The sequence below is a fragment of the Bubalus kerabau genome, chromosome 3 (genome assembly GCF_029407905.1).
Source record: "Bubalus kerabau isolate K-KA32 ecotype Philippines breed swamp buffalo chromosome 3, PCC_UOA_SB_1v2, whole genome shotgun sequence".
NCBI lineage: Eukaryota > Metazoa > Chordata > Mammalia > Artiodactyla > Bovidae > Bubalus > Bubalus kerabau.
Window position 1 is genome coordinate 139,946,097 of NC_073626.1, and position 22,986 is coordinate 139,969,082.

General features: G+C 37.4%; 1 protein-coding gene across 3 annotated transcripts in view; it reads left to right on the forward strand.

Moving 5' to 3' along the window:
• LOC129646596 (MOB-like protein phocein) overlaps positions 1-22,986 on the forward strand; it is a 43,313-nt gene that overhangs the window by 8,658 nt on the left and 11,669 nt on the right. The window contains exons 1-5 of one of the 3 annotated variants that reach the window (XM_055573006.1): positions 6,473-6,627; positions 10,194-10,256; positions 19,078-19,178; positions 22,325-22,367; positions 22,558-22,644. In XM_055573006.1, the coding sequence (XP_055428981.1) occupies positions 6,568-6,627; positions 10,194-10,256; positions 19,078-19,178; positions 22,325-22,367; positions 22,558-22,644 (354 nt within the window). In that variant the 5' untranslated portion in view covers positions 6,473-6,567. Of the gene's footprint in view, positions 1-6,472; positions 6,628-7,682; positions 7,706-10,193; positions 10,257-19,077; positions 19,179-22,324; positions 22,368-22,557; positions 22,645-22,986 lie in introns of those variants that run through there. The other 2 variants (XM_055573007.1, XM_055573009.1) reach the window with 2 other exon arrangements.

The following is a 22,986-nucleotide window of genomic DNA, read 5'->3' on the forward strand; positions in this document are numbered from 1 at the left end:
TTATCTTTATGGATAAGGGTGATCTCATGTGTTTAAGAGCCATCTCTATTTTCTTTCCTGTTAACTGTTCCTATTGACTGTTAATATCTGCTGCTCACTTTCCTACTGGGTAACTGGCCTTTTATGATTTGATATCCTTATCATTCACGGAAATTGGCTCTTTGTGGTAAGTTTTTTCCTCCAGTTTATAATTTGACTGATTTTTTTAATGCTTTGAATTTGCAGGAAGTCATTTTGGTATAGCTGAATAAATAAAATTTTCCATTATAGCTTCTAGTTATTATTTCAAACTCTGAAAAGTCTCCAATAGAAGGTTCTTCCATAGTTTCTTTAGGTATTTTTATGGTTTTTTGTTTTTGTATTTTTTCAATCTTATCTTGAGATTTTCCTGTTATAAGAGATAAGAAATGGATCCAAACCCTCGTCTTACAAGTTAAGCCTCTTTCTTTAAGATGTTAAAATTTAGCCAAACTCTTACAAAACACTTTTCAGTCTCATTTTGCCTAGAGATTTGACTTGGAAAAAATATCAGTGGGTACTTACTTATCTGACTTATTATTTCAAAAGACCAATTTATTATAGTATTTTTAAGTCATTCATTTAAAAAAGTTTTTTTCAATTTAAATTTATTTGGCTGTACTGGGTCTTAGTTCCAAGTGCAAACTCTTAGTTATGTCATGCGGGATCTAGTTCCCTGACCAGGAATCAAACCCAGGCCCCCAGCACTGAGACTGCAGTCTAAGCCACTGGACCACTAGGGAACTCCCCATTCACTGTCTTAGGCACTAGAGATACAGGGATGAATAAAATCAGTACAGTTCAGTCGCTCAGTCATGTCCGACTCTGCGACCCCATGGACTGCAGCACGCCAGGCTTCCCTGTCCATCCCCAGCTCCTGGAGATTACTCAAACTCATGTCCATTGAGTCGGTGATGCCATCCAACCATCTCATTCTCTGTTGTCCCCTTCTCCTCCTGCCTCCAACCTTTCCCAGTATCAGGGTCTTTTCAAATGAGTCAGTTCTTCACATCAAGTGGCCAAAGTATTGGAGTTTCAGCTTTAGCATCAGTCCTTCCAATGAATATTCAGTACTGATTTCCTTTAGGATGGACTGGTTGGACCTCCTTGCAGTCCAAGGGACTCTCAAGAGTCTTCTCCAACACCACAGTTCAAAAACATCGATTCTTCGGTGCTCAGGTTTCTTTATAGTCCAACTTACATCCATACATGACTACTGGAAAAACCATAGCTTTGACTAGACAAAGCTTTGACGGACCTTTGTTGGCAAAGTAATGTCTCTGTTTTTTAATATGCTGCCTAGGTTGGTCATAGCTTTTCTTCCAAGGAGTAAGCATCTTTTAATTTCATGGCTGCAGTCACCATCTACAGTTATTTCGGTCCCCCCAAAAATAAAGTCTGTCACTGTTTCCACTGTTTATCCATCTAATTGCCTTGAAGTGATGGGACCAGATGCCATGATGGTAGTTTTCTGAATGTTGAGCTTTAAGCCAACTTTTCACTCCTCTTTCCCTTTCATCAAGAGGCTCTTTAGTTCTTCTTCGCTTTCTGCCATAAGCACGGTGTCATCTGCATATCTGAGGTTATTGATATTTCTCCCTGCAATCTTGATTCAAGCTTGTGCTTCATCCAGCGCAGCGTTTCTCATGTACTCTGCAAAGAAATTAAATAAGCAGGGTGACAGTATACAGCCTTGACACACTCCTTTCCCTATTTGGAAACAGTCTGTTGTTCCATATCCAGTTCTAACTGTTGCTTCCTGACCTGCATACAGATTTCTCAAGAGGCAGGTCAGGTGGTCTGGTATTCCCATCTCTTCAAGAATTTTCCAGAGTTTGTTGTGAATAAAATGGGCAGAAGTAAACAATAACATAATTTTAGAAACTGGTGTCATCTAGAAAATAAAAGTAGAAAATGCCCCTAACTTCATGAAAGACATTAGGTGCCCTATGGAAAAAAGGAAATGATAATTGTCTGTTGTGACTTCTCTCTTCTGATCATATCTTTCCTTCCTGAAGATTCAGGAACTACTGTATTAGTTATCTACTGCTGCTTAACAAATCATCCCAAACTTAGTGGCTTAAAACAACAATATCTCACACAGTATCTGGACATCAGAAATTTGGGATCTGCTTATCCCAAATTTTATGAGGCTAGCATAGGCCAAAGGTTTGACTGGGATCTGCAAGTTATACTTCCAAGATGGTTACTCTTGCTGGCAAGTTGATGCTTACTTTTGGCAGGAGCTTCAGTGGATCCCTTGTGGGCAACTTGAGGATCCTCACACATGACAGCGTCTTAGCTTACCCAAGGGAGGTGAGCTGAGAGAGCAAGGCACAATGTCTTTTATGGCCTAACATCAGGAGTCACACAACATCATTTTCAAAGTTTCCTATTTTGATTAAACAGGTCCGCCCTATTCAGTGTGTGAGAGAACCAAAGGTGTTCTTCATTTGGTTGTCTCTCACACTGAAGAGATGATAATCACTGGAGGACATCTTGGCAACTAGCTACCACAATTGGCAATTAGCTACCACTAATTGGTCAAATATTCTAGAGATAAAAATGAAGTGCTGTGGAAGCTGAGTATCTCACTCATTTGTAGTCAAAAGTGTCTTGTTTGACCTTTATAAATTGTCCATAACAATTTTTATGAAGAGAAATGAATTTTCAAATAATATGTTAAAAATGTACAAAACTACATATACAACTACTTTTTGTTCAGCTGTGAATATACATCTCCATACTTCACTGCTGCTTCAATTTTGCTTAGCCTGGAACGAAATTGCCTCTATGAAATCCCCTCAATAAATGCTATTTCATGGCACATTTCAAGTACTTCATGCATTGGTTAGTGCATCAGCTTTGCTCTTAGGCTGGCTTCCTTCAAGTCAAGAGGGTTGATGCAGCCCCAGACTTGACAAGGTTCAGCGGCACAAAAAAGGGACTATCTCTTTTACTGTCTCCTCAAGAGCAAGAAAACCTTTCCCCAAAGTGCTCCATCAGGTATCTTTTCATAGCTCCTTAAGCTAAAATGGAGTCATATGCTCACCCTTTAAACATTGGCTTAGGCCAACAAGGATTTATCCCTCAGCTAAAGAAGGGTTTACCTTTCCCTGCTCAAATTGGGACAGATGGATACCGAGCAACAGTAAAGTCTCTTTGCAAAAAGCATGTGTCAAGGGGTGTGGATAGCAAACAGGTAACCATCAACCAAAGACATTTTGTCTGTAGTATAGTAATTTACATATCCTCCTTTCCTATTCATTTTTAAACTTTTTGAAGAAAGGAGCTTATACATCTTATTCATGGTTCTCAGCTCTTGCTCAGTGCCCAAACACAATGGGCATTCACTATTTTAGCTGGATTTTAAACCTCCCCAAGGAGGATTTCATATTGCGTAGACGTTTTGAAATTGCTTATGATTTGTTGGATTTACAGAGTATTTTCTTCTAAAACTTTTGAGAGACTTTAAAATTAATCAATTTTTGCTGCACTGGGTCTTCATTGCTGCAGATGGGCTTTCTCTAGTTGCGGAGAGCTTCTAGTTGCAAGCTTCTCACTGCAGTGGCTTCTCCTGTTGCAAAGCACAGGCTCTAGGGTGCCTGAGCTTCAGCAGTTTCAGCTCATGTGCTCTAGAGCACAGGCTCAGTATTTGTGCTCCACGGGCTTGGTTGCTCCATGGCATGTGAGATCTTCTGAGACCATGGATCAAACCCATGTTCCCAGCATTACAAGGTGGATTCTTAACCACTGGACCACCAGGGAAGCCCCCAATAGATCATACTCTTATGAGGCAGAAGGAAAGAACTGCTGTGCACTGATTTCATTCCCCCCACCCGCCTTACACACACACAAACCCTTTTATTTGATAAACTGTTCAAAGTCTTACAGTCAACAAGGAAGAGAATTTAGACTTCTTGAATCTCAGTCCAGAGTTATTTTCATTTGTTCATCTTGCTTTTAAAAAAAACTACTTCTTTAACCAAAATATTCAAGTAACCCATTTTTACATGTTACTGTTATTACTGATCATGCTCTTTTCTTCCTCCCCCGACTCCCTAAATTAATGTGGTTATAGAATTATTATTGTTTGGAGGTCTGCAGACCTCCAATCTGCAGACTGACAGATTAAACGTCAGATTAAAATGTGAAGGTTATGAGCTAGAAACATTTCAACCATAAAGACCAAGGTTCTTCCTGTAAACAAGGCCAGAATTGACATCACAATGTAACATAATTAGACTTTTCAAAGAGATGAATATGTATTTTGTTCCTGAATTTAACACCTACTTATTCCCTTTTTCTTTTGTTCTTTTCAGATGGGTTTAAACAGTATTTAAGTATTACTACCAGCCATGAAATTAAAAGATGCTTACTCCTTGGAAGGAAAGCTATGACCAGCCTAGACAGCATATTCAAAAGCAGAGACATTACTTTGCCAACAAAGGTCTGTCTAGTCAAGGCTATGGTTTTTCCAGTAGTCATGTATGGGTGTGAGTTGGACTGTGAAGAAAGCTGAGTGCCGAAGAATTGATGCTTTTGAACTGTGGTGTTGGAGAAGACTCTTGAGAGTCCCTTGGACTGCAAGGAGATCCAACCAGTCCATCCTAAAGGAGATCAGTCCTGGGTGTTCATTGGAAGGACTGATGCTGAAGCTGAAACTCCAAAACTCTGGCTACCTCATGCGAAGAGTTGACTCACTGGAAAAGCCCTGATGCTGGGAGGGACTGGGGGCAGGAGGAGAAGGGGAAGACAGAGGATGAGATGGCTGGATGGCACCACCAACTCGATGGACATGAGTTTGGGTAAACTCTGGGAGTTGGTGATGGACAGGGAGGCCTGGTGTGCTGTGATTCATGGGGTCGCAAAGAGTCAGACACGACTGAACGACTGAACTGAACTGAACTCTGGACTTAAGAGAACATTAAGATGAGCCCCTTCAACTATAGGTAACTGATATTTACAGCTCGGGGACTACCACACAATTCAGGAAATTATAACTGAATCCTTGGAGTAAGGGAGGTGAGGTTGTCCACAGACCTAAGAATCTGCTCTCTACAGATCCACCCATATCTCTCTTAGGGTGGCAACATTTAGGGGCTGCTTGTCTTAGATTCTCACTGTATTTATTAAAAGAGCTGGTGATTTGCATGGCTGTCTCCATTGCTAGACTCTAATCAACTTATCCTTAAGGATGGGGCCTTTTTATACTTTTACCTCAGTGCCAAACACACAGTGGGGCTTAATAAACACTTGTTGGATGAATAAATTTTTTGCACTTATAAGTTAGTGATGGAGTTGTCCTTTCTCTTGAAAAGTTACCAGTCTCTACATCTTCCAGAAAGAAGAAATCTTTATTTAAAGGCAGACAGGCTTCCCATATTAAATGCTTCTGAACGAAATTCCAAGTCATGATAGTTATTCAGCTTTGCACTAATTTTAACCACCCTCTCATCCACTCCTGGCTTTCATCTTTGGAGACTCTGTTACATGTCTCAGCATTCTTAATACACCTTTAGGTGTACTTGATGGGATGGGATATCTGATGCTTTCCTCTCTTGGAAATTACCCTACTATATGCATTGTTTACTAATTTAACTGTCTTCCCATCTGATAACCTAAAGGCCTCCCTCATCCCAGATCAAACATTTTAAGATATCCAAGCAGGAACCAAAAAAAAGTTTGCTAATACGTCTGTGATTCCATGACTTAAGAGAAAACTTAAAACTTGCAACAAAGAAAAACTGAAATTCTGGGATGTACAACACCAACCGTCGATGAAGGGGCATTCATTTTCTCCTCCTGCTTCTGACTTGCAAAAAAATACAAGCTAACTTTGTCTGCTTAACACACAATACCCTATGTCCCCTCTACCCCCAGGTAACTGGCATCTGGGTCTCTTATCTACACAAACTTGTCAGTGAAAGATCCTTGGCTTTGAAGTTAGCGGATGGCGGAAATACCGTTTTACACTCTAAGCCTGAGTATGATTTGAAACTGGTCGATTTCATGCAGGGTCTGTGTAATTTTCCAAGACTGCTGACCTGTTTTTCACTTTGCACATCTAGGCAGATTTCGGGACAGACTTACGCTTCTCTAGGTATTTGCTTGCACAACGGACAACTGAAACGGTCGCCATTGTGCAAGCTCCGTTCTTCCAGTTAACTAACGTAAGCCCAAGGAGATGCATAACGCGTTACGCCGAATTTGCACATTCCCACTTGGGGATGGTGGTTCTCTGCGCTGGCTGGCGGAATTCCCTTTGCTACTCACTCTTAGTCCTTGGCAGCCGGGTCTCTCCCTCCCTCCACTTCGCCGCCAGAGTGTCGACGGCTGTTCCTTTTCTTGTCCCCCTCCCTCCGCCAGCTGGCCCTTTCAGGGACTCCTCCGGTTCCTCCCACCCTGCCCCGCGCGGGCTACGGCTGTGCCGTCAGCAGTCGCCCCTCCCCGGCGCCCGGGCCAGGAACGCCGCTCTGCCCCGCCCCCCGCGCAGGCAGCCGTCCCCTACATCCGGGTACCGACTCCAGCCGCCCAGACTCTGGCACTATGGTCATGGCGGAGGGGACGGCTGTGCTGAGGCGGAACAGGCCGGGTACTAAGGCTCAGGTACTATCTTTGCACCTTTGGTGGAGGGGGAGGGGGCTCTTGGTGCCGAGCAGAGTCGCACTTTGAAGCTGGATACCTCTCAGAGGAGGATGGGCCGGGGCGACCGGCGGACTGGCGGGGGCACTGGTGCCCGGCCTGCTCTTCCGGAGCCTCAGCCCCTCGGTTTGGCTGAGGCGGCGGCGGCGGCCCGGGAGGCCTGCGTAGCTCCGACTGGAGGGTGGGCGTGAGGGGCGCGTAGGGGCGGCCGAGACCCGGGCTGGAAAGCCTGTTAGCAGCCACTGCTTGTTGTCGCCTTTTGCCTGATCTCCAGTGACCAGTGTCTGAGGGGTGCGGCCCGCCAGGTGGAGACCCTGAGGTTCTATGAGGGTCAGCTAGGGTGGGAGGGGTGTAAACAGCCTACCTTGTCCTGCCTTCCAGTTTCTATCTGGCTTGTAACCTGCCCGACTCCTGACATGCAGCTTGTCTAGCCGGCTCCGGGAGTCGGTAATTCACTTTATCCTCCTCCTCCTGCTGCTTTTGACCACTTCTCACTCTAGCTGTTCTCTGGTCCAGCAAGTTTTCATCATCAGGCTGGGACTTGTTAGATGTCATTCCTTGTGAATTTCTTTGTTATTATGTGTGAAGCATAAGGAAGGAACTGATTATAATTTTATCAACTTTTAGTAGGGCGATACTTGGGGTGAGTTGGTCCTTGTGTCAGTATTGATTCTTGGGATTTGCAAAAGACGAGTGCTCTTCACATTCCTAAAACAAATCAAATAGGGTAGTTAGACCTCATCTGATTAACCTGCCAGGTGAAATGGTTTGCAGTTGGGTACATGCTCCAAAATCAGGAGAGATGTTATAATGTGATTTTAAAGAAAAAGAGGTAATGTGTGTGTGGGGTGGCGAGCAGGGTAGGGGACCAGATACAACCGTGGAGCTACTACTTTATGCCAGATAATAGATTTTTAATGCCTTGCACAGAATTTGGGAAGGGGTGTCCTTTCAAAGGGAACTTTTAGATCCAGGCATCTTCCCAGATCCATGTTACAGATAAGGAAACTGAAGCCCAGAAATTAGACTGCTTTTGCTAAAGGTTAGTCTCCATATTCGATTTGTACTTAGTTCACTAGTGACCTTTTCTTTTTCACAAATTGCTTCTAGTACTGAATTTTAGAGAGTTCAGTTTGAAAGCCTTTTGTTTTTATAGTCATGTTTTATTGTGTCAGTTTTATTGGCAGTTTTATGGTCATCCTACTTGGAATTTGTATATTATTTGTGCTTTTTACTGTTTCCAAAATTTCTTTCTTTATAAATGATCTTTTCTCAGATGCTTTTAATTCTCATTCTGTGGAAACATTATTTCTGATTCTTTTATATGATGAACTTTTATATTTTTGTATTTAGAAGTGAATTTTTTGTACTCACATAAGAATCATCCGTTTTTACTGATTCAAAAGTTATTAATTTTGAAAGGATAGAGAATCATAGATTTTAACTCAGTATTGTAACACGCCTATTTGCTATGTTATGAGTAAGTCACATATAGAAAGCTCCTTTGCTTTTTTCCACATAGTCATAGATCACAGTTGTTAAATAAAATGTAATAGAAAAGGTTAGGATTTTTAAAAAAGGACTACTTAAGCAGCATTCTGCCTGTCTTTTGTATATCACACTGATTTCCTTCCTGAAATGGGTCTACTCTAAAATGATATATTTAGAATTAGAGTAGATAGAGTATCTTTCTACTTTTTTTTAAATTGGTTAGGTTGGATTATAGGAACATAGTTGTTTTTCAATAAATGTTTTACTGAATTAGATGAGAATGTTCATTAAGCTGGATTTTTGGCTCCTCTTTTAAGTGTTTTAAGTATGAGGCAAGCATTTAATTCTCAATTAACTTTTTACATCTTTTCTGTGTATTACTATATGTGTTTTCTAATATTTTAAGAAGAGAATACAAACTTTTTTATTTTTTTAAAAATGAAAAAATTTGCAAAGTGTAGTAATAGAAACATTTTTCACTACAAATCAGGAAGAATTTTAAAACTACTTTCTAATAATATGTGGATAATATCTAGGAAGAGACATCCTAAAACAATTTCCAGAAAGTCATTTTTATGTCTTAACTTTTAAAATAAATTTAGTTCATTTTCATTCAGAATAGGCAAATATTAAAAAAGAAAAGATATGAAATGCTTAAGACACTTAAATGGTATACCATACCCATCACGTACTCTCAGAACTAGGACATTACTAATATAGTTAAATCCTTCTGTATCACATTCTTCTGTCTTCTACCCACTCCTAGTCAGTAATGGTGATTATCATTCCTTTTTTTTTTTCTTTAAACTTTTCACTGTTACATGCATTATATTTATAAATATCTTTTGCAATTAAACTTTTATTAATGTGGTATCAAACACTGTATTCTTCAGTTTGCTCCAATTTTTAGAGACTTATTCACGTTGACTGATGCAGGGTTATAGATTTTTGGTTTACTACTACCTTTTCCCAGACATTTATTGAGTACCTACCGTGTGCCATGCATTAAGCGCCTACAGAAGATATATAGGTAAACTGCTGAAAAAGCCGTCAGATGGAAAGTCTGAACGCTTGGGTGAATGTCTGTGAACTGGGCTATCGATAGAGCAGTTCAGAACCAGTACAAAGTGATCCATAAAAATATTCCCCTTAAAAGAAGATTGTTTGAACTTTTCTGGTAGTCTTTGAACTTTTCTGGTAGTCTAGTGATTAAGCCTGGCTGTCGGGCTTCCCTGGTGGCTCAGTGGTGAAGAGTCCACTTGCTGATAATGGAAGAGACACAGATTGCATCCCGGATTCAGGAGAATCCCGCATGCTTAAGAGCAACTAAGCCCACGTGCCACAACTATGGAACCTGTGTGCTAGAGGCCCAGGATCTGCAACTCCTGAGCCCACCTGTGGCAACTACCGAAACCCGTAGCCCCCGCTCTCTGCAATTAAAAAAAGCCTGAGTGCAGCAACGAAAACCCAGCACAACCAAAAAGTAAATAAATAAAATTTTGAAAAGTAGGTTGTTCTTTTTAAACGATTCGTTTTTGATGGTGCTCACATTTTGATTTAGAAATTTAAAACATCATTTGCAATTAGAATTGTAATTTATTATAATATCTGTCTTAAATAATACTTAATGGAGTAGTAACTGCTGCTTATTCTAGCTATTCTCTTTGGGTAAAAACTGATGAAGTTTTTTACTGCCCGGATATTTTTTTTCATTAGAACTTTTGGAAAATATTTAACCACCACAAACAAAATTGTGCTGGACTTATCAATAACATATGAAAGGTTTCTGAGAGCCATATTTGAGGGATCTATGGTTGAGAAAACTGTAACTTAGAATTCAGTTAAATAAAATCTTGGTGTTCATTTAAAACATTGAATAAAATTTCTTTTACTTACAATCACATTGTTTAAAATATGAGAATTTTTCTTCTCCTCTGGTATAACTTTGGATCTTTGTTAAGAATTGAAATTAATCATAATAGTATTGCATCTTCTTTGTAACTTTGTATATGCTTTAACCATGACATTTTTTCTTATAGGATTTCTATAATTGGCCTGATGAATCCTTTGATGAAATGGACAGTACACTTGCTGTTCAGCAGGTAATAATAATAGTTTCTTTTGCAACTCCAATAACCTAAGCATTTTATCTCCCTTGGCATAGTTAAGTATTCCTATATCTTTTAGTACAAACCAGAATCCATGGAATTATTGGGGTGCCTGCTTAAAACTTTTATCAAACCTCATTTTGTTTTAAGATGGCATATTAAATATCATCAAACTTAAATACATTTTATTATCTGTTAATATATACCAAATTAGGGTATAAAATTTGACTTTGCTGCTGCTAAGTCGCTTCAGTCGTGTCTGACTCTGTGCGACCCCATAGATGGCAGCCCACCAGGCTCCCCCGTCCCTGGGATTCTCCAGGCAAGAACACTGGAGTGGGTTGCCATTTCCTTCTCCAATGCATGAAAGTGAAAAGTGAAAGTGAAGTCACTCAGTCGTGTCCGACTCCTAGCAACCCCATGGACTGCAGCCCATCAGGCCCCTCCGTCCATGGGATTTTCCAGGCAAGAGTACTGGAGTGGGTTGCCATTACCTTCTCCGAATTTAATTCACAAATAATTGAATGCTTAAGTGGAATAATGTAAGTATAAAGAAGTAGCATACTCATTATTCATTTAGTGATTGAACATTAGAGAACATGCTTGGCTTGCAGGATCTTAGTTCCCTGACCAGGGATTGAATCTTGGACCCTGGTAGTAAGACCACCACATCCTAACCACTCGCCAGGGGACTGCCAGGGAATTCCCATAGTTACTACTACTACTTTTGTCTCCCTCCAATATATTTGAAAATTTGTTTCCACTACCAAATAGCTCACTAAGACTGTGATTATCCAGGAGGTGATAGCATGTTTGGTTTGAAAAACCCCTCAGGAGATTTTTAAGCATTTTTACTGAGAACCGTATTGTATACTATGTTGGGTTTAAAAAAAAAAAAAAATTTAATCCCAAATGAATAAAATCTGGAAACTGGGAGAAAAAAGTTTCCATAGCTAATTCTTAAAAAGCACATTAAAGGATTAATAAAAGGATGACTGAAATTGGCTGTGCTAGTATATTAGTCAAGGCTGTTGGATTTTGATAGCTAGATAGTTAAAGTAGATAGCTATTTGGGTTTATTGTGTTGTTTAAAAATATTGGAAAACAAAATAAAAATACAGTTGAATTCTTTGAGTAGTAAAAATTTGACAGGGATTTCCCTGGTGATCTTGTGGTTAGAACTCGGTGCTTCCACTACAGAGGGCATGGGTTTGATCCCTAGTCAGGGAACTAAGATCTTGAGAGCCGTGCTGTGAAACCCCTGCCCCCAAACATTTAATAATTTTAACAGAAACATTAAAAACCTTTAGAATGGATTCAGTATAGTATTTAGATACTTAGCACAGGAAATACAAGAGTACTGATGATTGAATGGCTTTGCTCTTTGCCTTTTAAGAATGTATTGTTTAAAAAAAAAAAGAATGTGTTGTTCAATAAACAAATATTTAATAGGTTAGTAAAGAGGCCTTATGGAGGATTTGGAAATAAAATCTGGAGTTGTGTGTGTGGAAATTGGCAAAAGTTAAGAGGAAAAATGTGCAGATATTTTTCCCTTTAAAGTAGAGTTTTGTTCTGATGCTATGCTGAATTTATTAGTCCTAATAACAGTTTTTTTTTTATGAAATCTTTTGGGTTTCTACATATGAGATTATTTCATTTACAAACAGCTTGTTCCTTTCTAATCTAGATGCCTTTTATTTCTTTTTCTTGCCTAATTACTCTGGCTGGAATTTCAAATACTATTTTGAATAGAAGTGGCAACAGCAGGCATCCTTATCTTATTTCTGATCTTAATGGAAAGCTTTCATTCTCGTCCACATTAAGTATGATGTTTGCTGTGTGTTTTTCATATTTGGCCTTCATTATGTTGAGTTAGTTTCCTCTTATTTCAAGTTTGTTAGATGTTGAATTTCGTCAAATGTTTTTCTGTACCAATTGAGATCATTGTGTTGTTTTTTTTTCCCCCCTCCATTCTGTTAACATGGTGTATTGTATTGATCAGTTTTTGTATGTTGAACCATCCTTCTGTTCAAGGAATAAATCTCATTTGATTATGGTGTATAATCATTCTAATTTGCTGCTGAATTTGCTAGGATTTTTGCATCAGTGTTCACAAGGGATATTGGTTTCTAGTTTTCTTAGAGTATTTTAATTTGGCTTTGGTATCAGGAACGCTGCTGTAATGGAGTTAGGAAGTATGCTGTTGTCTTCAATTTTTTTGAAAGACTTTGAGAAGGATTGATGTTAGTTCTTTTAATATTTAGTAAAATTCGCCAGTGAAGCCGTTAGGTCCAGGGCTTTTCTTTGGTTGCACGACATTGTGAATACAAGAAAGCCACAGAACCATATACTTAAAAATGACTATCCTTTCCACATTGAATGGTTTTCGACACTCTTGTCAAAAATAATTTAACTTTATGTGAGGGTTTATTTCTAGTTCCTCTGTTCAATTCCATTGGTCTATATAAGTCTGCTTATGTCAGTACTAGACCCTTTTTTTTTTTTCCATATCAACACCTACTTTAACTAATTACTTAGGCTGCACTGGGTCTTAGTTGCGGCTCACAGGATCTTATTTGCAGTATGCACAATAGTTAGGGCATGAGAACTCTTAGTTGTGGCATATGGGATCTAGTTCTCTGGTCAGGGATAGGACTTGGTTCCTCTGCATTGGGAGAGCCGAGTCTTAGCCACTGGATCTCTAGGCTGTTTTGATTACCATAGCTTTGTAGTAAGTCTTGAAATTGGGAAGTGTGCATGCTTCAATTTATGTTTTCAAGATTCTTTGACTATTTGGTGCCCCTTGGAATTACATATGAATTTGAGAATCAGCTTTTCCATTCCTGCAGAAAGACTTGGAATTCTGGTAGAGATTGCACAGAATCTGTAGATTGCTTTAGGTAATATTGATAACAATATTAAGTCTACCTATGGACGTAAGATAGCTTTCATTTAGGTCTTCTTTAATTACTTTTAACAATGTTTTGTAATTTTCAGTATGCAAGTATTTAATCTTCTGATTTAAATTAATTCTTCCATATTTTATTCTTTCAGGTACTGTTGTAGATGGAGTTGCTTTCTTTTTTCTTCATATTTTTTATTGAAGTAAATAGTTGATTTACAATGTTTAGGTGTACAGCAAAGTGATTCAGTTATATATAGGTGTGGATATATATAGGAGTTGCTTTCTCTTTTTTTCTTTCATTTCTTTTTCTTGTGCTGGGTCTTCTTTGCTGGGTGGGCTTTTTCTCTAGCTGCAGAGAGTGGGGGTGACTCTGTAGTTGCCGTGCATGGGCTTCTCATTGCTGTGGCTTCTCTTGCTGTGGAGCATGGGCTTTTAAGGTCCGTGGGCTTCGGTAGTTGCTGCATGAGGGCTGAGTAGTTGTGGTTCATTTGTTCCACAGCATGTGGAATCTTCCCAGGTCAGGGATTGAACCTGTGTCTCCTGTATTGTCAGGAAGATTCTTTATCACTGAGCCATCTGGGAAGCTCCAAGAGTTGCCTTCTTAATTTTCGTTTTGAATTGTTCATTGAAGGTATACGCAACTGATATATATATATATATATACATTTGTTATTGTGTTTGGTTGCTCTGGGTCTTTGTTGCTACATGCAGGCTTTTTCTGAGTTAATAATGCATGCTTGGTAATTGTGGTGCATGGGCTTAGTTGTTCCAAGGCATGTGGAATGTTCCTGGACTGGGGATGGAACCCATGTCCCCTGCATTGATAGGTGGATTCCTATGCACCATACCACCAGGGAAGCCTGAAACACAACTTATTTTTTATATTGATTTTGTATTCTGCTACTTCATTGAATTCACTTATTAGCTTTATGAGCTTATTTTCTGTTTAATTGTTCTGGCTAGAATTTAAGTATAGTGTTGAATAGCAATGATGAAAGCAGGCATTCTTGTCTCATTTCTGGATTTTTTTTGTTTTTGGCCTCGTGGGATCTTAGTTCCCTGACCAGGGGTTGAACTCTGTCTCTCGGCAGTGAAAGTGTAGTATCCTAACCATTGGACTACCTAGGAATTCCCTCGTGTTTAATTTTAGAGCAAGGGAAACCTATCAGTTTTTCACCATTGAGTATGACGTTGCCTGCGGGTTTTTATAAAAGCCCTTCATCATATTGAGGAACTTCTCTCCTATACCTGATTTTCTGTATTTTTATTATGAAGGATGTTGGATTTTGTCAGAGGCCTTTTCTGCATTAATTGAAATAACTGTGTGTTTTTTCCCTTTTAATATTAATGTAGTGTATTATATTGGTTAATTTTTTTTTTTAGTGTTGGACTACCTTTCATTCCTTGCAGCTTTCTTCTGATTTGTTTGTATGGTATATTTTTTTCCATCCTTTTACTTCTAGCCTACCTATATCATTATATTTGAAGTAAGTTTCTTGTAAACAGTATAGTTGGGTTATATTTCTCTGTTCTTTCTGACAATCCTTGTCTTTTAATTAGTGTATTTAGGCCTTTTAACCTCAATATAGGCTTCCCTGGTGGCTCAGAATTCACCCGCCGATGCAAGAGACATGAATTCAATCAATCCCTGGGTTGGGAAGAGTCTCTGGAGAAGGAAATGGCAACCCACTCCAGTTTCCTTGCTTTGGACATCGCATGGATAGAGGAGCCTGGTAGGCTACAGTGCAAGGGGTTACAAAAAATCAGACACAACTGAGCAACTAAAACAACAACAGTGTTAATGTATTTATTGATAGATATGTTTAGATTTAAAGTTATCATTTTGTTACTTTTCCTTTGTTCTTTTTTTGTTTACCCTTTTCTGCCTTTTTAAGGGTTATTTGAGCATATTCTATTGTATTCTAATTTTGGCTATATTTCTTATAATTTTTTGATGATTGTTCTAGAAATTACTAAGTACATGCTTACCTTTTCACAATCTATTTAGAGTCAGTATTTTACTGCTTTGATTGAAATGCAAAAACTATCATTAGTTAGACCTCTTTACCCTCCTCCTTTATACTATAGCTGTCTACATTGCATCTATTAATATATACCTTGAAAACCCTATTGGAGAATGTTGCATATTTTGCTTTCATCTGCCAAATATATTTTAAAGATCAGAGGAAAATAGTCTAATATATATTTATACCCAGATATTTGTAATTGCTGTTGCTTTTGATATTCTAAGTTTCTGGTATTTTTTTTTTTTCCTTCTATCTGAAGAACTTCCTTTAGTAATTCTTTTAGAGCCATCTGCTGGCTAGGAATTCTCCTTAGTTTTCTTTCCTCTGAGAGTATCTGTATCTTTATTCTTGAAGGGTATTTTTGCTAGATAAAGAATTCTGAGTTGACTGTGCTTTTCTTTCAGCACTTTAAAAGTATTGTGCCATTTCTTCCTGTCATCTGTGATTTCTGATGAGAAAGCTGCACTCATTTGAATTCTTATTCTAAGGTCATGTCTTTTCCTCCTGGCTTCTTTATCTTTTTTTTTTTTTTCATTTTATTTTTTTTTAATTGAAGGATATTTGCTTTACAGAATTTTGTCATTTTCTGTCATACATCAAGAATCAGCCATGTACACCCATGTCCACTGCCTCCCGAACCTCTCTTCCATCTCCCTCTCCTTCCCACCCTTCTAGATTTTCACAGAACCCCTGTTTGAGTTCCCTGAGTCATGCAGCAAATTCCCATTAGCTATTGATTTTACATATGGTGTTACAAATTTCCATGTTACTGTCTCCATACGTCTCACCCTCTCCCTTCTCCCCTGCCCCTGTGTCCTTAGGTCTGTTTTCTGTCTGTTTCTCCATTGCTGCCCTGAAAGTAAATTCATCAGTACCATCTTTTTAGATTCCATATATATGAGTCAGTATATGATGTTTATTTCTATAATTTATTTATTTCTCTTTCTGACTTACTTCACTAGGTACAACAGGCTCTAGGTTCATCCACCTCAGTAGAACTGACTCAAATGTGCTCCTTTTTAATGGCTGAGTAGTATTCCACTGTGTATATGTACCACAGCTTCTTTATCCATTCATCTGTCGATGGACATCTAGGTTGCTTCCATGTTCTAGCTATTGTAAATAGTGCTGCAATGAACATTGGGGTACATGTGTCTTTTTCAGTTTTGGTTTCCTCAGGGTATATGCCTAGGAGTGGGATGACTGGGTCATATGGTGTTTTTTTTTTTCTATATGAAACTTTTAGTATTTTATTCATTTTCATAGTTTTACAGAATTAGTAAAAATAATGACCCATTATAAATAAGTATAAAATGGAAGTTGATGAAAAAATAACCCCAAGTCTTCCTTGACTCCCATCCTCCCACCAAAAAACTAGCTAGTATGTGGCAAATATCCTTTTCACACATTATCTTTAGGCATATATTCACTTTGTAGTGGTGGATAGTTTACTCGCTAAGTCATGTCTGACACTTGAAACGCCACAGACTATAGACTGCCAGGCTCCTCTGTCCATGAGGTTTTCCAGGCAAGATTACTGGAGTGGGTTGCCACTTCCTTCTCCGCATATGGTGGTTTTATTCCTAGTTTTTTAAGGAATCTCCATACCGTCTTCCATAGTGACTGTATCAATTTACATTCCCACCAGCAATGCAAGAGAGTTCCCTTTTCTCCACACCCATCCAGCTTTTATTGTTTGTAGAGTTTTTCATGGCCATTCTGACTGGTGTGAGGTGGTACCTCGTTGTAGTTTTGATTTGCATTTCTCTAATAATGAGCGATGTTGAGCATCTTTTCATGTGTTTGTTAGCCATCTGTATATCTTCCTTGGAGAAATGTTTGTTTAGATCTTTTTCCCACTTTTTGATTGGGCTGTTTGTTTTCCTGATATTGAGTTGTGTGAACTGCTTGTATATTTTGGAAATTAATTCTTTGTCAGTTGTTTCCTTTGCTATTATTTTCTCCTGCTCTGAGGGTTGTCTTTTCACCTTGTTTGTAGTTTTCTTTGTTGTGCAAAAGTTTTTAAGTTTAATTGGATCCCACTTGTTTATTTTTGTTTTTATTTCCATTACTCTTAAGAGGTGGATCATAGAAGCTTTGATTTATGTCATCGAGTGTTCTGCCTATATTTTCCTCTAAGAGTTTTATAGTTTATGATCTTACGTTTAGGTCTTTAATCCATTTTATCTTTGTGTATGGCATTAGGAAGTGTTCTAATTTCATTTTTTTGCATGTAGCTGTCCAGTTTTCCCAGCATCACTTATTATAGAGGCTCTCTTTGCCCCATTGTATATTCTTGCCGCCTTTGTCAAAAATAAGGTACCCGTTGGTGTGTGGGTTTATCTCTGGGCTTTCTATCTTGTTCCATTGGCCTATATTTCTGTTTTTGTGCCAGTATCATACTATCTTGATGACTGTAACTTTGTAGTATAATCTGAAGTCAGGAAGGTTGATTTCTTCAGCTCCATTCTTCTTTATCAAGACTGGTTTGGCTATTTGGGATCTTTTGTGTTTCCATATGAATTGTGAAATATTTTGTTCAAGTTCTATGAAAAGTACCATTGGTAATTTGATAGGGATTGCATTAAATCTGTAGATTGCATTTGGTAGTATAGTCATTTTCACAGTACTGATTCTTCCTGCCCAGGAGCATGGACTCTCTCTCCATCTGTTTATGTTGTCTTTGATTTCTTTCATCAGTGTCTTATAATTTTCCATATAGGTTCTTTTGTCTCCTTAGAGATAAAAGGAGATTCTCTTTATTCCTAGATGTTTTAATTCTTTTTGTTGCAAAGGTGAATGGGATTGATGCCTTAATTTCTCTTTCTGATTTTTCATTGTTAGTATATAGAAGTGCAAGTGATTTCTGCGTATTGACCTTGTGTCCTGTGACTTTGCTGAATTCCGATTAGCTCTAATAATTTTCTGATAGTTTCTTTTGGGTTTTCTATGTATAGTATCTTGTCATCTGCAAACAGTGAGTTTTACTTCTTCTTTTCCCATCTTGATTCCTTTTATTTCTTTTTCTTCTCTAATTGCCATAGCTAGGACTTCCAAAGCTATGTTGAATTGAGAGTGGTCACCCTTGTCTTGTTCCTAATCTTAGAGGGAATGCTTTCAGTTTTTCATCATTGAAAATAATGTTTGCTGTGGGCTTATCGTATATGGCCTTTACTGTTTTGAGATAGGTTCCTTCTATGCCCATTTTTTTAAGCATTTTTATCATAAGTGGGTGCTGAATTTTGTCAGAGGCTTTTTCTGCATCTATTGAGATGACCATATGATTTTTATCTTTCAGTTTGTTAATATGGTGTATCACATTGATTGATTTGTGTATGTTGAAGAATCCTTGCATCCCTGGAATAAGCCCAACTTGATCATCGTATATGAGCTTTTTAATGTGTTGTTGAATTCTGTTTGCTAGAATTTTGTTGAGGATTTTTGCATCTATGTTCATCAGTGATTTTGGCCTGTAATTTTCTTTTTTTGTGTTGTCTTTGCCTGGTTTTGGTATCAGGGTGACTGTGGTCTCATAGAATAAGTTTGGAAGTGTTCCTTCCTCTGCCCCTGGCTTCTATATCTTTAGTTTATGTCAGTTTGATTACCTCTGGGCATGGATTTCTTTGGATTTTCTTGTTTGGTATTGACTCTGCTTTTTCTTATTGTGGCAAAAAATGCATAACATAAAATTGATCATTTTTGCCATTTTTAAGTGTATGATTTTGTGGTATCAAGTACATTCACATTGTTGTGCAACCATCTCCATCTCCAGAACTTTTTCATCTTTCCCAACTGAAAGTCTGTACCCATTAAACAATAACTCTAGTATGATTTACTGTATAGTATGATATTTTAATTAACTATGAAACTTGTTTTTTTGTAGTATATTCAACAGAACATAAGGGCAGATTGTTCCAATATTGACAAAATTCTTGAGCCACCTGAAGGCCAAGATGAAGGTGTGTGGAAGTATGAACATTTAAGGTAGGTCCTCATGATATAGCAAAATAGTAATAGTAACGTCTAGTAGTAAAAATAACCTTTAATATTAATTATGATTATGAATCATAAATTATTATTTAACTATAGACCAAAAAGCCAGTTTCTAAAGCTTTTATGTTTTTAGTGTTATAAAGTTTTCAACATTGTTATTTACTGATTGTTTTCTGTATTTATGGATTTGGGCCATCTTATCATTTTACACAGTTTTCCTTAATCATATCCTTTAATCACAGATGCAGTATTTCCAAGTACCTACTCATTTTTACTGCCTACTACCTGCCTACTTTATTTCTCTCTAGAGGGCCTAGTCTAGACTTGGTAGCTGATGTGTTACCTGTCAACGAGTATGAATTACCAGTCTTCTCTTTGGTAAATTAAGATTAATTGTAATCCTGAAATAAGTTTTAGAGCTTTTAATAATAGTCTTTGAATGAAAAAATTGATTTCTAATGAATCATGAGTCAACTTTAGAAGCAGCTGTAACCTGAAGTTACTAGGTTATTTCTTTCTTTTTTTTAAATTAGGTTATATCTTGAAGTTAAAAACTTCCCATTGTAAATGGGAATTGATAAGTTAGAGAAGGCAGCATGAAATACGTGTTCATCCAAGTTTGTTACTTTGAGTTGATTTTTAAATAATAAAGTAGAGATATGAATTTTCCTGCATAAATTAGACCCCATTTCCTATGATGAGTGCCTTAATTTGTAGACAAGGTACTTTTTCTGTTGTTTTGTTTTGATGCCATAGGCTTGTCTAGATATTGTTAAGACAGTGTCTTGTTGTAACAGTTCAGCTGTTTCAGGGACTTCTTTGTAAGCTGCCAGTTTCTTGGGCAAGTCACTTGACTACTTGATCGGGTTTTCTTTTTTAATACATCTTGATGGATGATCATTGAAAGCTGATCATTGAAAGCATGATGGATGATCATGAGTATGTAGATATTATGCCATTCTTATAAATATAGAAAACACTTTAGAATGATATATACTCTGCCTTATTTTAATCTACTTTGAAAATAACTACTTACTTACCTGTAGGATTAAGGATGAAAATAAGCAAGGGTATTTTTTATACTATAAGCCTAATTTCTAAAAAGTTAGGGTTCATTTTAATTTACAAGGTTTTTATTTCTGATATAAAAAAACTTTTTCCTCCCTACTTAATTTAGACTGTGAAATATGCATTATACAAAACTTGTAAAATCTTTCTTATGCATATTCCATTTGTCCTGGTGCTATTGTTACTACTTTTGTTATTTTTTAATATTATTTTTTTTGTATAATTCACTTATTTTTGTTTTGTATAATTTAAATATTATACATCACATATATATTGTTTTGTGTCTTTATTATAGTGTATACATCTTTATAGTTAACCAAAAAGAGTTTTCAAAGTAGTTTGATTTTTTTGCATGTGCTTAATGTTACTGATTTGAGGCTTAATACTTGATATTACTGGTTAATGTAGTTGATTATATGTTAATGGGGATTGAATCTTGACCTCAGTGAAATCTACCAGTACTTCTCACTGAATATTTGTAATCATGAAAAGATGCTGTTTCCTTTGAATGGCTGCAATCCCATGCCAGTGTATAGGGCTTAGTGACTAGAGGGTAGTCAGCTCTGGTTTGACCCTTCAGCTGCGTAACTCTGTGTGTGAGCCCTGTGTCGAATTAACTTGAAGCTGTTAAGTTTACACTGTTTGCCACAGATTGTACCTATAACACTGCCAGATCAGTTAGCTTAATTTTCCTGTTGGCTGTAAGTAGATTGGACTAGGTGAGAAACTTTTTTGTCACCACTTGTCTTTGTTACTACTTAGTGGAAAACAACTCAGAAACATAAAACATGCAACTTACAGATATTGAGCAGTATAGATTTATGTGCTGCTGCTGCTGCTGCTAAGTTGCTTCAGTCGTGTCTGACTCTGTGCGACCCCATAGACGGCAGCCCACCAGGCTCCTCTGTCCATGGGATTCTCCAGGCAAGAACACTGGAGTGGGTTGCCATTTCCTTCTCCAATGCATGAAAGTGAAAAGTCAAAGTGAAGTCACTCAGTCGTGTCCGACTCCTAGCGACCCCATGGACTGCAGCCTACCAGGCTCCTCCATCCATGGGATTTTCCAGGCAAGAGTACTGGAGTGGGGTGCCATTGTCTTCTCCAATAGATTTATGTAGTGATTCAGAAATAGTGTTATTTGTGTACTCTTAGAACAACATTATTATTAGGCATCTGAAATGGAAATAGATAGCTGATAATTTGACCTTTTTTTTTTAATTTGCTTTCTTCTTTAAAAAAAAATACTTATTTCATTTCCTTGTTGGCTATGCTGGGTCTTTGTTGCTGCATGGGCTTTTCTAGTTGTCGTGAGTGGAGGCTACTCTGTAGTTGTGGTGAAATGGGTTTCTCATTACCGTGGCTTCTCTTGTTGCACGGCACGGACTCTAGGCACACTGGCTTCAGTAGTCATGGCATGTGGGCTCAGTAGTTTCAGCTCTCAGTCTCTAGAGCACAGGCTTACGAGTTGTGCTTAGTTGCCCCAGCAGCATGTGGAATCTTCCCTGACCAGGGACAACTGTATTCAGATATATACACACATATAAATTTTTATATAACTGGAATTGTACTGTGAATATAAGTATATATCTTTTGTATGTTTATGTAATATCAACATTTTACTGTTTTCTAATTGCTAATCATTTATGTTTCAAAGAAATTTTTTATGTATAGAGTTTAAGTGAACATCTTTGTACATATATCTAGATTGCAGTTCTGATTGTTTCATTAGAATAGATCCTTAAGAGAATGACTTAGTCAAAAAATACACACTTTGTAAGGTTCTTGGTAAATATTTTCAAATTATTTCTCAGAACAATTATACTAATTTCTAGTGTTTAAAGTGATCAACTCACTGAAAACTGATATTGAATGTTATTATTAGGGTCTTTGGTTTTGGGTTTTATTTACTAATGTGTATGTCTTTGTAAGGAATGTGCCATGTGAACTCAAGTGGTGTTGATAATAGTGATGAGAAAGGATGGTTTTGTTTTTTTTTTTTTACAATTAATATTCTAAAAATAATATGGAGAATAGATAAAGCTTTTTCATTTATATATTTACCTTTTTAGGCAATTCTGTCTTGAGCTAAATGGACTTGCTGTCAAACTTCAGGTAATATTTTCTTTAACTTAAAACGAATTGAAAGTTCTGATTTTTTTTCCTGTTTTTATAAATTAATGTGCTTACAAAGACATCCAGAATTTGTAATTTATTCTAGAATTTTGCACAAAATGTAGCAACTCAATTGATAAACTTTTTCATTGTTATTTTACATGTTAATAAGTGTAACAATTTTTAACAGAGTGAATGCCATCCAGATACATGCACTCAGATGACGGCAACTGAACAGTGGATTTTTCTTTGTGCAGCTCATAAAACACCGAAAGAGGTGAGAATGTATAAAGTTGAATGACTAATAAATTCATTATAACCTAAATCTCTTCAAGACAATGATAGACAAATTTTTTTGAGTTTTTAGGTCACTGTTTATTTTGCTCTTTGGTTTAGAGTTCTTTGATGCAAGGTTATTGTCACGGTGTTACTTTAAGATTTCTTTGGATTAGTATCTTTTGAAAATTTTTTAATTAAAATATCATTAACCTACACTATGTTAGTTTCAGGAGTAAAGCATACTGATTTGATATTTCTCTAAATTATAAAGTGATCACCGTGAGAAGTTTAGTTTACCATCTGCCATCATATAGAGTTACTACAGTATTATTGAGTGTTT